The sequence below is a fragment of the Poecilia reticulata genome, linkage group LG19 (assembly GCF_000633615.1).
Source record: "Poecilia reticulata strain Guanapo linkage group LG19, Guppy_female_1.0+MT, whole genome shotgun sequence".
In the NCBI taxonomy this organism is placed as follows: domain Eukaryota; kingdom Metazoa; phylum Chordata; class Actinopteri; order Cyprinodontiformes; family Poeciliidae; genus Poecilia; species Poecilia reticulata.
The window spans coordinates 25,572,134-25,584,339 of NC_024349.1; the positions used below are offsets into that span (position 1 = coordinate 25,572,134).

Here is a 12,206-nt window from a genome sequence, read left to right on the forward strand (position 1 = left end):
CGTTTCAATTGATCTTGGTTAACTGAAATGTTTTCTGATTTTCAGATTTCCTCAGTGTTACATAACAACCTTGTTTGCGACGTCGCATTCTGTTTTTGAAACGGCTCGTTTTCCAGATACCAAAAAAAACATGAACGTATTCCAAAAAATCGTGTGTGTGTGTTTGTGGGTTAGGGGCACTGCAGGTTGATTTTTTTTTTTTTTAGCATGATATATATAAGTATATATTTTTTACTGCAGGTGTCCCCAGGGCTGCTCTGTCAGCGTTAAATCCCGGCGAGTGGCACTGCGGTCCGCTGCTGCCTGGAGATAGATGGCACTGGGGCTGGAGCTGGGAGCAGAGCGCATTTCCTGCATACCTCCCCCTGTTGCCTCCTCTCCCCCACTTGGGGCTTGTGAGTGAGAGCGTCGCGCTAAAAGCATGCTCTTCTCTCTCGCCTCTCTACCTCTGACACACACACACGCTCTGTCTCTCTCTCTCTCCCTTTTCTCCGTTACTCGTCCTCAGTCAAAGACAGGAGTCTCCGAAAGCAGCTGACGCTTTCCGTAATTCCCACTAAGCATCATTTCATTGACGGTTTTTTCTCTTCCCATCTCTGTGTCTTCAAGTACTTTTTCCCCCCCCTATGTTTTTTTTCTCTGAGCTGGATTTCACAGCTGCTGAGGTGACTTTAGGCGTCTGGACGCAACAGAGGAGCGATGGACGGAGGAATTGGAAGATAACTTTCCACTCTGCAACCAGCGTAAAACACTTATGTCATCAGAGGAGGAGTGTTTGTTTTGAGAGAGACTTCTGGAAAAAGATTTGTGTTTAATTTTTCAGCCATTTCTGATGGGATGTGCGGGCATTTTCACGGTGGGAGATTTTTTCCAGCAAGTGGAAAGTTTGGGATGCGGCATGGCTGATGGAACTGCAGCTGCCTACTGAAGCTCTTCCTCCAATTCAGTCCAGGTAATGAGTGATTGATGTTGGCTTGTCAGTTTGCAGACAGGTTGTCCTGTTTCACATCTGTATAAGTATGAAGTAGTGGGAACACGATTAGTCTATTACACAGTGGTGTGACGCCATACTGACGGCTTTCTGCTACTGTTTCAGTCACAAAGAGAACTGAATGTATTTGTTCCTCTTCAGATTTCTTCTACTTTTTATGCTTTTGTCAAATTTAAATGTTAAAATGTGAGGGAAGGTATAAAATCCGATAAATACAATGACTAGTTGTCAAAAGATGACTTTTTGAGGACATTTTCTGTCTAAACCAACCTGTGTGGAAAGGCACAGTCATGAATGAACTGATATTTACTATATCCCAGTTCAATTTATTTATCCACAACCAGACGTGATTAGTGCCAAGCCTGTAGATTCAAATCTCTTAAATAGAGCCTGTCTGACAACATGAAGTAGGCTAAAGGATCTCAAAAAGCAACATAGATCTAAAGTAAGTAAAAGAGGTTGCCATTCAGTCTGTAAGGTTTTGGTACTCTGGCAACATTGCAGTTAGAGCTAGAAACAGAAAACATGGAGCCTCTGGAGTAGCACGTCTGTTGCTAAAGGTCTGAAACTCAAACTCAGATTTAAGTCTCATTAAAAAATCTTCAACTCAAGTTAAGTGATGAAAAGAAGCTGGTAAATAGTCACGTACCACAGCTGTCCTGTGAAAAGGTATGTTGGTTTATTAGCCTGTTAGCTGTTGTGTTTCAATGTTGTGATGTTAGGAGGAAATTCAAAAGGTATTTTGAGAAAAATATATAAAAAGTCAAGAGCTTACAGAACAACTTCATCACGTGTTTCAAACTCAAGATTCAGGGGCCAAATCCGGCCCGCCATAAGGTTTAATGTGGCCCTCTGGACACTAGAACATGGGTCCTTGAATATATATATTCATGGATATATATTTTTACAATCCAAAGATAAAATTTCGCCCTCAGTCCAGTGAAAGAAAACTTGTTGAGAGCCACAAATGGAACAAAACCTTTTGGAAAAACGATAAATTGGAAGGAATTTTGTTGTTATTTTTAAAGAAACAATGTTTTTTTCTTTTTCTGTTTTTTGGATTTTAAAAAGTGTAGAAATAGAATAGATAGATTTTTTTCTGTGGGATGTTGACATTTGTGGAAAAATATGTAAAAAAAACAACAAAACAAAACAAAAAACCTTATAGTTTAAAACTTAAAGACCAGAAATTAGATTTAATGAACCTGGTCTAGTGAAATCATTCCTCTGTTGGATGAAGGTTTTGAACTTTGAACTGTGATGCTGGAAGTAAAATCTCTCTTCATCTACAGTTTTCTAACACCTGCCGCTTTGGGCCCAAACTGACTGAAACAGAAACTTGGCCTCCCTTCACTAAAAGTCTAGTTTGTCTGAAGAAAAAGTCATCCTAAACCGTGATGTTCCCTTTGTGTGCTGTGTTCGTTTGGTCATGTTATTTTGTGCCAACCCAAACTTCTAGAATTGTGGCCAAAATTTCACCAAACATAGAAGGATCCTTTGGAAATATTCGTTTGTCGTTAAACTTGGTCGAGAATTTCAGAGACAACAGGGCATTGCTGCCACATGTAGAACACAAATTCCTGCAGTTCCTTCATTACTCCCCCTGCTAACCTCTTTAGTCTTCTCATTTCATAAATACATTTTGAGAAAAGTGTCTTTTTTTATGTCATAAAATCCTTGCAGTTCAGCGCAGGTGTGCAGACTTCTTCTATCCACTGGTTTGATAAAACAGTGCCATGAATACAGCCGTTAGATAAATATTAAATGCAAACAAATTGTTCAGTTAAAGAAAACAAACATCCCTCCAGTGTGAACCACTTCATTTAGGTCCCGCTGAGGATATGACAGATATTCAGGACCCACTCTTTCAGAATCTCACTTAATTAGTAATGTCAACGTTTCAAGGGCGGGCTCCTTTCTTAATCTGGAACATTCAAGGATATATATTTTTTAAATATTTAAATAAGTGTCAAGCAAACTGTAATGAATTGTGTGCTATTTTTTACAGCTTTGTTTATAATTGCACACAAAAAAAATACAAGCAAAGGATTTTTTTGACTCCAAGTTCTCTGAAACGAAAGATAAAGATGAACTACATGAGAAGTGAAAACGGAGTGCAGACAAGATGTTTTGCATATAAAGCAAGCTTATCTATTCAATGCCTAATGGCTTTTTCTGTTCCAAAATAGAGAACAAGACTGTCAGAATATTTGCCAATAATGTTCTCCACTATTTATGTAAGATGACTAAGAGGCATTGAGTATTGAAACCAGATGTACATCTGTCACTGACAGTGAATCAGACCGAACCTTTCCTGTTGCAGGGAAAGCCAAGAGGACCAAAGTTGGCTATATTTACTAAATGCCGGATTTATCAGACTGAATATATAAACTGATATAGTTTCAGAATGTTCCTTTCTGATCTGGTTCAACTGCAATATTTGTCTTTATTGGAGGCACACGTGTGAAAACTCTTAAAGGCAACAAATCAAAGACTTCACTTCCTTGTGTGACATCATGGCAAACTTAACCAAAACTTCTGGAAGACAACTGCAGACATGTACAAGTCTGGTTCATCTTTTGGTACAAATTCCATCTCTTCAAATATGGAAAAAAAAAAAAAAGAAATGAAGAGAAGAAAAAAAATGACGCCACCAAACCATTTAGCCAGGAGACAGCTTCCACAGTCCAGAGACAAACCTGGTTTTTAAACAAACATTTTACACCAAAAACAGAAGTATGTTTTTGGCGTCTGTTGGTCGTAATGAACATTGTCACATCTGAAAGAAAAAAAAGGGGACGCTTGCAATACTGCGAACCCCATCCCAACTGTCACGTATGGCAGTGATGGTAATGTGTGGAGGGTTTTTGCTGCAGGAGGGTCTGGTGCACTTCACAATATAGATCCCATCAAAAGGAAAGAACATTATGTGAACATATTGATGCTGCATACAAAGATACCAGCTAGAAAATGTTACCTTTAGTCATAGAATTGTGCAAATTGAAATTTTAAAAACAAATTTTCTTAATGGAAAACAAGCCTAGCCTTCAGTAAAAGCAGCTCTGTCAGGAAGAATTGGCCAAAATTTCAGCAAACAATTATGAGGCGTTTGTGGAAGGGATGCTTGAAATATTTGACCAAAGTCATACACTTTARATACTGTCTTCATTATCCAGCCGTTTGGAAAACAGCAATAATTTTGCCAATGCTGGCTGATCTAAAACAAGAACTGCTGAGTAAATATGATTATGAATATGATTCTTCACAGTTTCTCCCACATCCAGGAATGACGACGGCATCCATGGAGCCCGTAGGAATCCTGGTGGAAAGGGGCGCCAATGCCACCGTCCCACCCGTGAGCTCTCACCAGGACGCCGCCGCTACCATCACCATGGGCACCATCCTGTCCATCATGTGCTTCGTCGGCGTCTCGGGGAACATTTACACCCTGGTGGTCATGTGCCACTCCATGAGGACCGCGGCGTCCATGTACATCTACATCATAAACCTAGCTCTGGCAGATCTGCTGTATCTTCTCACTACCCCCTTTGTGGTGTCCACTTACTTCCTGAAGGGCTGGTACTTCGGGGACGTGGGGTGTCGGATACTGATCAGCATGGATTTCCTGACCATGCATGCCAGCATCTTCACGCTGACCGTCATGAGCACGGAGCGATACTTTGCGGTGCTCAAGCCCCTGGACACGGTCAAGCGGTCTAAAAGTTACCGGAAGGCTATCGCGGTGCTGGTCTGGGTAGCCTCTCTAATCCTCACCCTGCCTATGATTGTGACCATTCAGCTTACAACAGCTAGAAAGAAGGCAATGTGCCAGTCCACTTTATCCCAGCAGTCTTACAAGATTTACATCTCTTTTCTGTTCTGCACGAGTATCGTTGCTCCGGGCCTGATCATCGGGTATCTCTACATCCAGCTAGCACGGACTTACTGGATATCGCAAACAAAAAGCTTCAAGCAGACCAAGAAGCTACCTAATCAAAAGGTTAGTACTTAGCAAATGATCTGCTTTGAGTGCTTTGCAAAAGCACACCTTGCCTAACTACAACTTACATCAAACTTCGATATATTTTATTTTGATTTAGGGTTACAGATCACCATATTATGACGGAGTGTTAGGACCATTCTAAGAACATATTAAAAATACAAAAATAACATTCCAAGAATAAATGTGAATACATTTTACGAGAATAGACTCGTATGAGAATAAAGTCATAACATTTTGAGAATAAAGTCATGGGATTATGTGAATTAAGTTGCAATATAACTGCATTCTCATAATACTATGAGTTTAATCACAAATTATTGTTTCTCATTTGATTGTATTTAATTTTATTTGACTTACATGACCGCTCCATGAGGTCTTCCAGTGTTACTCTGCAGTAACACTGAAGACTTTGAATTAATATGGGTTATAACAACATTTCATTTTCCTTTGGCATCAATAAACCATTTTTGAATTTGAACTGAATATTAATTCTTGTAAAACTATAACTTTATTCCTGTGATATTACGACTTTATTCTAGTCATTTTTTCCCTTCAAGTTTCTCCAATAATCCGTTGTACATTATAAATAATGAACAATCTTAAAAGTTTGGCATATATTTAACTCATCCCTTTCATAATCCGGTGCCCTTAAACAAAACGAAGTACTCAAGGTTCGTTAGAGGACATTAGTGAACAACCAGCATGACGACGATCGAGGAACATGGCGGACGGTTGTAACGTTTTAAGGCAAGCTTTGGTTATGAAACGAAACCATAAAATGACCGGAGCAACTGCAAAAGCTGCCAAGGTATGTTCATCCACCCAAATGAGGAGGAGGTCATTTAAGCAGGAAGCAAGGAGAGCATTAAGGGAAGCAACTAAGAGCCTAATAATGTTTTTTCAGTTATTAAAAAAAGTAACATACTCACATTAAGAGGCATGTGCAACTGAGTACATCTGTACATTCATTTAGTGAAGAATATACAAGATGTGCATGGATAAATGTGTTCTTCTAGCTGCTGCACCTTTTTGCTCAGTTGGGTACCAAGGCTTTCATTCACTCTGCTCTCTTTTCCTTGAACTTACTGCAAGAAACTTTGAGATTGACTGAAGTGCTTTTACATCCAAACTACAAGTTCTTGAGGCAGATTTAATTACATGTATCTGTTTTTGTTTTGTGTTTTTTTTATTGATTGTCATTTTCTTTAAACGGTGTTACTTTCTATGTTGTATTTGTTTCTGTCTCTTAGCCAGGACTCCCTTAAAAGATGTTTTTTAATCTCAATCTTTATCCTGATACAATAAATAAAACATTTTCAAAAAATAATTAAAATTGTGCAGAAAAAACTGACAACAAGAAGTGAGAAAAAGTCATGGAGTTGGTTGGGAGCAGTAAAATAAACTGTGTCAAATAAACCAATTTTGAAACGGCCATAATATATTGTTCACCGAACTTTTTATCAAGAAGGTAGAGTTTTTTGGGGTTTTTTGCCGTGTTTCCATGAAGCGAATTGATTTTAGAAATCTCAAATTGCGCAATTAAACAGTTAATGGACCATAAAATTGCAGCTGATGTCCAGGGCTTCTTTGTATCCCCAGTCTATTTCTGGTCAGAGTCCTTCTGTCTCCCACCACATGATTTGAGTGAAGGGGGGAATAATGAATAACTAAAGACTTTTCTTTTCAACCACAAATAATTCTAACACTAATTTGTGGTTGTATGGTATTGCTGAAATCTTCATTTCCCGTGTTCCCCTAGGTGCTGTACCTGATCTTCACCATCGTGCTCCTCTTCTGGGCGTGCTTCTTGCCCTTTTGGATCTGGCAGCTGCTCAACCAGTTCTGCCCCTCCTTGCCCCTCTCCGCCAAAGTCCAGCGCAACATCAACTACCTGACCACATGTCTGACGTACTCCAACAGCTGCATCAACCCGTTCCTCTACACGCTGCTCACCAAGAACTACAAGGAGTACCTGAGGAAGCACAAGAAGTCGTGGTCGGCCGGCAGCTACTTCAACAGACGGAACCGTTTCCAGCGGTCGCCCCGCAGGTCGCCGTCCGCCAGCAGTCAGCAGTGCACCGAGAGCTTCATGCTCACACACACGGTTTCCCTGCGCGCTCACAGCAGCAGCCTGTGCGGTAGGAGCAGCCTTCTTCTGGCTTGAATTAGTGTAATGTGTGTATATATATCGCCCACTTTCAACATCAATATCTTTCAACAATGAAACCCTGGCAGCAACCTGATGCTTTAGTCTAGGGCTGTCAAACTCAATTTCGTTTTGGTCCAGACCAATAATCTGAATGTTCTTGAAGGGCCGGTTCTGACAGAATGCATTGATAAAACTGTCCATTTGAAGACTAAACACTTGCATCATCTTAAGAGTATTTCACAGAATGAACACTTCATGGATCACGATGAAGCTCTCACAATCCAGAAGCTTATTGGATTTGCTTCTGGTGACTTAATTAAATTGCAAGAAACCATTATGTTTAACATTTCACCGATGAAATTAGACATGCATTATTCAAGTTGGAATCTGGATCCATCAGCATCCATCTCAGGAGAATAGTAACAGTGGACCATGAAAACAGTAGCAAAATGTCCACGGAAATCTGCTGAGATATTAGTCTTTGTGATGTAATTGTCAAGATTCTTTTATTGTCTTTTTGGATGTTCTAAATGAAAATGAATATTTGTACTTCATACCTGCAACATCCAATAAAAAGTCTCAGTTCAGGGTAAAGTCCCACACACACTCGGGTGTATTTCAATTCGAGGAACTCAAGTGGATCTCACAGCAAACAGCCAGCGCACCAATCCGCACAAAGATCGATTTATTGATCCATTTCTACGTTTTTATGACTGCGCACAGTGTTTCAGCGTAAACTGCTTAGCTGTAAACAGTGTTCACGTCATTTGATTAAGGAAATGGAGAAAAAAACTGACCACGCGTGAAAACAAATATATTATTAATTCCTTAGTAAAAGTTTGAGATTGTGTTGCTAAACTCCCCTGTTGTATTTTGTCCTGACTTTTTCAAACCTGTCCAGTTTTGACTGCTGGCAGATGCAGGTATGATACTATTTATGACTATATGAAAACTCCTTGAAAGGAAAGACATATTTCTTAACGCTACTGTCTTGACAAAGTTAGTGTGTTGGTGAGATTCTCGACAGTTACCAAAATGGGGCATTTTGGGACTACTTTTTTCCAAAGATGAAGGATTATTTTAGCTTCCTTTTAACTCTAGGTGCCCCACTTCCAGGGTTGGAAAAACAATTTCTATATTTGTTCATGTGCCCGCCGGTTATGAGTCATGCATGCATTAAAGGGCTTTAGATGTAGGGCACAAAGGTTCCCGACAGGGAAWGCAGGGTGACGAACAGCAGATTGATGGGAAATGGAGGGAACACAAAAGTAATGTCTGTACAGGTGGAGCTGAGAAACAGAAAAAAAAAGAAAAAGCAGCTGCAGTTCAGTGCAGGGTCTGATTTGATTCTGCTGCAGGTAATATCTGCTACATAGGTGATGAAATATCAACTCAGAAGTTTGATCAGAACTAAGTCCCAATGGATAAAGCAGAATATTACAGCTCTCGTCACACAGGGAGGAAAACAGAAGAACAAATCCAAAGCTTGTAATCAGATTTAGAGTATGGTGTTTCTTTGTTAGCTTCGTTTGTTGTAGTTTCTGCTCATGCTGCCTGCTTTATTATCCTTCAGGAAGTCAATAAGTCACAGCAACCATAACTCACAAGAGCATGGAGGACGACACAGAAACACGCTGCAGATGGGACAAATTTAAAGGGGCAGTATTATGCATTTTACAAGTACATAGTGTCATTTTATGGCACAGTCAAGTAACTGTTACTTTCAATTGTTATAAAAATGCTGTATATATCTAACAAGACTTAGGAACTTCGTTCTCGAAGGCGGAGCTAGGTCCTTCCAGGTGTTTTACACAGCTGAATGGTTGCCATGGGAGATTAAGATTTCTCAAACATACATGAAAGAATCAAGGCAACACTCCACGTATGTTTTTGATGCGGGAATGACATTATAACATGATGTAAAAGTAAAAAACAGTCGACTTAACATAATACTGCCCTTTTAAGAAGCTCCTGGTCTGACACTCCACCTTCATCAAGTCATCACAACAACATTCCTCTATCAAGTGTTTAACGTTTTCCCCAGCATTTCACTGAGAAGTGGTTCATAGAATGAGTTCAGCAGATGTGCAGTTCCACCAAGACAGAATTAAACAAGTCAGGCTTTGACTTAAATGTTCTGCACTTCTAGATTATTWGAAACACATTGTGAAACATTTCCGTAGCTTGTCTTATTCTCGGAAACACAAAGCRCTGTACTGTCTGTTCCTGTGAGATGGAAATAAAGTTACATCATCAGCAGTCACCATGTAGGTTAATGGTCARTAAGGCCAATAAGCGTTTTCGTCATCTGCTTTTCCTCCAATATGTGGTGTAATATTATAAAGAGACATAATCCATTTAATAGCAGTTTAAGTATTTTTACTGTTTCTTGTTTTTTGTTTCTCGCCTCAACTTTACCATGGGTTTCCTTGTAAAACACCTCATATACTTCACACCATACTTAGTTTTAGCAGCTAAACACACACACTCTGTTTATGCAAGGTTTGTTGGTTTAATAAACTCCAAACACATCTGCTGTGATTCTGACTGGGGTTGTGTTAGGGGAGAAGCAAAGAAACTGACTCATGCCTATACTGGTTTGTCAAACCTTCAAAAGTTTCTTTGCTCCTGTTGAGCCACTCTGCTCCTGGATCCACATCTTCCTASTAGAGGTGTGTGATCCTGCATATTTTGGTAGTGAATCAATATGCTGTAAACACARCGTATCGGTTGMCTGTATYGCCAATACCAATACTGATACTGATACTTGATATATCTTCAACCTTTTGAACTTGGTTTTAATGTGAATTATTTTGTTGAAACTTTTGACAGAAGTTTATAGGTGTCTACAAAATACTTTAATAACATATTAACATGGTTTGTGTGCATTTTTTTCTAAACAAAGTACAGAGAATTATTTTTTATGGTTGAGAAACTACAATACAAAAATAAAATCMAATTTCAATAATATGGAATCCGAAACTATAATATTGAGCTCAATACCAATTTAGTATTGATATTATTAATATTTCTGCATTKATTTGCGTCCTATAGCAGAAAGGCATGTCAGTCTCAAAGGGCTGTTTTAATGCTGCTATTTGCAAAACATTGAGATTAARATTTATTTTTTTGACCACTAATACCAAAGATGAGCCTAACATGAAACAGGATGAAGATGAGGAAAACTTTCCTCTGTAAAGTATGGTGTGATGATCAGACACTTTGCCACATTAAAATGTGAGGCATCATGGATCATAGTAGTAGATAAAAAAAGAGGTTGTCACTGTTATTTTTTTCAAAGATAATGAAGCAGAACATATGCTCAGTTCAGTGCAGAAGTTATTGACCAGACACATCAGTCTTTTTAATTAGCCATCTAAGTTGTGGTCAATCTCTTCTTAAGTCAAGATAAATATTGAAAGATTCCAAGATTATACRAAATACTTACAAAAAGTGCCTGATATGAGATTTTATTTTTCCAAATATGCTTGTCGCTGCCTATTTTAATAGTTCAAATGTACCTTACAACCCATTAATATGGACAATGGAAACCGACTTAGCAGAGGAGGATCTAGAGGGTAAAGTGGAGATCTTYCAAAGTATGAATGGCGTTCTTGGATTGACTGCTTTACAAATTTCATCAAATAGCATGTCAAGTCATGTTGTATTTCAGCTTCCCAAGTTGTAYATTTWAAAAAAATTGGGGGGAAAACAATCCATGAATAGGCAAATTTTCATTTAATATTTTTGAAGGAAAGAAAAACTTTCAAACATGTAAGAGTTAAGAATGATTTTGCTTTCAGTGACTGTTTAAGAAAATACTGGTTGTAATGACCTCAGGTTTTAAGTTAAAGAAATATGTTATTTCTTTTTATTATTTTTTTTTTACTTTTGTAACATTATTCTACCACAATTTAGCAAAAAAACTTTTTAAGGCTTTTCACACACTCTGCGGGTTTGGGGTGAGGGGTCAAATGTGAACCCGGTMTTGTTTGCCGTGGTGATGGACAGGCTCACCGAACGGATCGGGTCAGGCAGGACTCCCCACGGGTTGTTTGCAGAGAACATTGTGTTCTTTAGTGAGAGTAGAGCGAGGTTGCAGGGGAGCCGGGAGATRTGGAGGTATGCTCTAGGTCAAAAGTGAAAAAAGGCACCAGAGACAAGTCAGAATGTGTGCATGTATGTGAACGTGATGAATGTTTTGAGGAAGACGCAGAGGTTTTCTGAAGGTAGAGAAACTCATCTAGTTCCCAAAAACAAGAGAAGTGATGCTTGTTAGGGAGGATTTGTGACAGAAGGATGGCTGCGACAATAAAAAGGAAAGGGTAGCTACATGGTGGTGTTATGCTTTGGAGAGAGGTGAGCTTTCCTGGAGGTGGAGGAGCTAAAAAGATGGTTAACTTTTCACAGGAAGTGACCAAAATGGACAGGATTAGAAATGAGTAAATTAGAGGGACAGCTCTGGTTTAGCAGTTCGAGATGAAGTGTGAGATGTCTGGGTGAGATGAGTTGGACATGTGCAGACGCGTGACAGTAGATGTACTCTGCTAAGGATGTTAGACAAGAGGGATGCATGGGAGGAAGAAAGGAGGAGGATCAGAAAGATTCATTCAGGAAGATTGTGCAGAAGGTCGATGACACAGAAGAAGATGCCAAGAACAAAGTGGGATTGAGACAGATGTTTGGGGTGCCTAATGAAAACAGCTGAATGAAGAAGAAGCCTCTTTTGTSTTGCTTTGTAGCAACAGTAAGATGTCGCAGGACAACAAACARCGCCTGCAAACATTATCGTATTTTTCACATCACAACCTCAAATGCCAGCGTCTCACAGRACACACCAACACAGCGGAGCAGCTACATTGGTAATGAACTGGACAGAGTACTGGGTACACTTCCGCTAATCCTCTAATTAAGTTTTTGTTTAGCACTTTTGCTAACTTTGAAGATGTTTAGCTCACTTAGCTTCCGGTAAATGAATTTTTCCAGATTATTTCTAGAGCTTTAATTCACTTGGCCATATTGTGAACTTTCAGTCGAATAAAGTTCAACATCTGTGCTGAAGA

At 39.2% G+C, this 12,206-nt stretch overlaps 1 protein-coding gene across 2 annotated transcripts in view; it reads left to right on the top strand.

Annotated features, from left to right (window-relative positions):
• The first annotated feature begins 253 nt into the window (after positions 1 to 253).
• uts2r (urotensin 2 receptor) overlaps positions 254 to 12,206 on the top strand; it is a 50,633-nt gene continuing 38,680 nt past the window's right edge. Inside the window, exons 1-3 of one of the 2 annotated variants that reach the window (XM_008438002.2) lie at positions 254 to 952; positions 4,260 to 4,991; positions 6,754 to 7,132. In XM_008438002.2, the coding sequence (XP_008436224.1) occupies positions 4,278 to 4,991; positions 6,754 to 7,132 (1,093 nt within the window). In that variant the 5' untranslated portion in view covers positions 254 to 952; positions 4,260 to 4,277. The remainder of the gene's footprint in view (positions 953 to 4,259; positions 4,992 to 6,753; positions 7,133 to 12,206) is intronic. The other variant, XM_008438001.2, reaches the window with a different exon arrangement.